This window comes from Lipotes vexillifer, unplaced genomic scaffold, assembly GCF_000442215.2.
Source record: "Lipotes vexillifer unplaced genomic scaffold, Lipotes_vexillifer_v1.1 scaffold921, whole genome shotgun sequence".
Taxonomy (NCBI): domain Eukaryota; kingdom Metazoa; phylum Chordata; class Mammalia; order Artiodactyla; family Lipotidae; genus Lipotes; species Lipotes vexillifer.
In genome coordinates, this window is record NW_006787800.1 from 2,450,885 (window position 1) to 2,454,488 (window position 3,604).

The 3,604-nt window shown below is 59.4% G+C and overlaps 1 protein-coding gene across 4 annotated transcripts in view; it reads right to left on the bottom strand.

Moving 5' to 3' along the window:
• GRM4 (glutamate metabotropic receptor 4) overlaps window positions 1-3,604 on the bottom strand; it is a 117,568-nt gene that overhangs the window by 33,260 nt on the left and 80,704 nt on the right. For all 4 annotated transcript variants that reach the window (XM_007460848.1, XM_007460850.1, XM_007460847.1 and 1 more), the window contains one exon: window positions 1,938-2,092. In XM_007460848.1, the coding sequence (XP_007460910.1) occupies window positions 1,938-2,092 (155 nt within the window). The remainder of the gene's footprint in view (window positions 1-1,937; window positions 2,093-3,604) is intronic.

The following is a 3,604-nucleotide window of genomic DNA, read 5'->3' on the forward strand; positions in this document are numbered from 1 at the left end:
TGTAGGGAATGACCCAGGTCACACAGATAAGATGGGGGGCTGGATCTTCCTCCTTCAAGTCCAGAACTTCCCCATCACTGACAGAGGCAGCTTCCTTCTCCAAATGCTCCTAAGGGCTTACCCACTCTGCTCTCAGCCTCGAAAACCCCATCCCAGGGTAGGCAGGCTGGTGAGTGAATATCGCCTTCTCTCTCCTACCAGTGCCCCCTCTATATATATCATGGTCATTCCGTGTCACGGGCACAGTTGTCTGACTGTCGGAGCTGTCAGGGAGGTGCTGGCACTGGTGGGGGACTGGCCTTAGAGCAGAGTTTCTCAACCTTGACCCACTGACACTAGGCCCGATCATTCTTTGCTGGGGTGGGGGCCTGGAGCGGCAGGGGGCTGTCCTGTACATTTCAGGATATTGAGCAACATCCCCGGCCTCTACCCACTAGATGCTAGAAGCATCCTTCCTAATCATGACAACCGAAAATGTCTCCAAACGTTGCCAAACGGCCCTTGGGGATCAAAATCCCCCCCAGGTGAGAACCACTGCTCTAAAGGCTCCTCTAATGTCTCAGAGAAAAAAAGGGGGCTTCCCTGGTGGCGCAGTGGTTGAGAGTCCGCCTGCCGATGCGGGGGACACGGGTTCGTGCCCCGGTCCGGGAAGATCCCACATGCCGCGGAGCGGCTGGGCCTGTGAGCCATGGCCGCTGAGCCTGCGCGTCCGGAGCCTGTGCTCCGCAACGGGAAAGGCCACAACAGTGAGAGGCCCGCGTACCGCAAAAAAAAAAAGAAAAGAAAAGAAAAAAGGGATTTCTCTGGCAAGTCCAGGGTTCAGATCCCAGTTCTGCCACTTAATAGCAAGTATGTGTCATTTACTGCCACTACATGTCACTAAATCTCTCTGATCCTTAAATGTATTCACCCACTAAATGTGGATAAACGTTTCTTTTGGGGTTGCAGGGAAGATTGAATGAGATGTCTGTGAGGGGCCTGGTGTTTGCAGGTACCAAGAGCCATAGTTATTGTTATTTTGTGTTTATTATGGCTTGAGGCTGAGAGGGGAGATGTGGAAACTTCTGCGGCCTATGCTCCCTCTGCCTCAGGGTGAGTAGAGGACACGGCGGTGTGACCCACATCCCTCCCCTGCTCAGGCCTTGGTCTCTTGGAAAGTTTGGTGGAAGCAGATGTCTGCAGGCCTTTCCACCTCCATCAATGCTGGATTCTATTGACCAGAGCAAGAGCAGGGGAGAAGGCCCTGGGAGCCTGCCTCCCCCATGGGGAGGACAGTGAGGTCCCTGCCAAACTGAGCCATTAATAGGAACTTCACGCCTCACGCACAGCAAGGTTCTGGCCAGAGCAATCTGTTCCTGCCCAGGGTGACTCGGTTCTGCCCCAAGAGGAAGGGATGCCAGGCAGAGCAGGCGCAACCCCTGCCCCCACACCCAGGGCCCGCCAGACCCAGGCAGGCTCTGCAGGGAGGCCCCTGCCCCCTGGCATGGCACCCTCTTCTTGTAGCTTGCTGGCAGTGCCCGGCCCCATTCTGGCAGAGGATGCACTCCAGGCAGGGCAGGGATCTCACCTCTTCTATCCCAGATGGGAGAAGGGATGAGAGTATATAGGGATAAAGGAGAGTCCTTGATAAATGAGCCTCCTATACTTGCCACCATCTCCCACACCCACAAATATCTGAGACGGGAGGAAGAAAGGTCCTGAATCTGGATTTGAATCCTGCTGGGTTAAGTGTGGCCAGAAAGGCTTCCTATCCCAGAACCCGAGCACAAAGAAGCTGTGAGCCAAGGAAGAGGAAAGACAGGATGGAGGGAGACGAGGAGCGGGAGAGGAAGGGCATGGGGCGCCGATAAGAAGGAGCCATCGGGGTGACACTGACAGCGGTGGTGGATGGTGCCGGGTGAGAGCGGCGGGCGTGCCGTCCGGGCTGCCGGGCCTACCTCGCACGGACATCCTCTTGGGGAGGATAGTGACGGCACCCTCGGCCACCTCCTCCAGGTGCAGCACAGGGGCGATCTTGGAGCCCCAGCTGTCCGAGCCCATCCAGAAGAAGTGGCCGGTCTGGTTGGCCTTCCGGGCCGCCTCCAGCACACGCCTGTGGGAACACGCACCAGCCCAGCCCAACCCAGCCGTGTCTGCCCGCGCGGCTGCCGCCACCCTAGCCACACCTGCCCTTGGCTGACCCCCTTCCCCGAGGCCCACACCTGTCCACCTCCCAGCCTGTGCCTGGATCCCCCATCCTGACCCACATGAGCCCAGGGCCCATAGCCGCCCCAGCACCCGTGTCATACCCGCAGGCCCACAGTTCCCTGCTGCCCTGGCCCACGCCTGCCCGTAGGCCCACGGCTTCCCCTTTCACCCATACGGCACCCCTAGCCCCTGTCGGTCTCCCAGACCCACTCCTGTCCCCTGGGGCTACCTCAGTCCCTGCAAAGACCACAGCTGTTTCCCTCAGTTTGGACCTGTCTGACTCAGGCCCCCAGGACCACATCTGCCCAGGCTCTGTCCTCTCAGGTACATGCCACCCTGGTCCTAAGCCCAGACCCACATCCCTTGGCCCTTTCTCACGTTTATATCCACTGTCTCTCTCACACACACACCCCACTACACCCTTCCCCCTCTGCATGCCACCTCCCTCTGTGCCAAAAGTCCAGGTGCTTCAAAGAGCTGCTCCCCACACCCTCCTGGATAGATGAAAGGGTGCGGGCAGCCAGGGCCTCACCCCTCCGCAGGCCCACAGTGACAGTGGTCCTAGTCAAGTCAGGGGCCCTGGAGCCCAGCACAGGGCCCAGCCCACAGGAGGCTTTCAGTCAGTGCTTAACGGATGCTTGAACTAAGTGGCCCCTCAGAGACATCTAGGAGGAGAAAAATAGGAGGGACTGGGCAGAATTCTCTCAACGCACCTCCTTCCACGGGGAGAGACTGGAGCAAGCAACTTGCTCAAGCTCACACAGCGAGAGGCCAGGATACTAGAAACTGTCCAGGCCCTTCCCACGGACAAGGCCAGGACAGACTCCGGGGCTTGGGGTGGCTGCTGCGCCTGTGCAGGAGGTGGCCAGCTGGGGCAGGACCGCCTGGGGCTGCCAGGGAGAGACATGTTTCCCAGCCCCGGGGCCCACACCTGCCCTCCTCCATCGTCTCCTGATGGACATTCTCAGACCCCCAAAGCTACTGCAGCCCAGGCAGGGCCCAGTAATTGTAGGTGAGCCTGCTTTCAGAACCCACACCACAGCCTATTAATACCCGCCTGCATCCGGCCAGCCAGAGATGACCAGAGCTGCCAAGACTCCATCTCTGTAAAGTCACCTGGGTTTATTTTTACTTCTGTTTGCTTCTGAAATGCCTGTGGATTTCCAGAAATGCGCCCCCCTCCATCACACACCCCCACGCCCCTCAGCTGCTCAGGGAGTCAGTCTCAGGCCCTTCCCCCTCTCTCCCAGGGGCCTCTTCTCTGGGATACGTGGCACCTTCATCCTCCCCTCCCCGCGTGTGGGTCCATCAGAGCCGCACGGGAGGCCTGGAGTGGGGTGCGTCCCGGGGCGCAGTGGGACCCAAGCAGGGCTGGGCTCTGGGGTGGGAGTGGGGTCAGGGGGGCAGCGACTGGTGA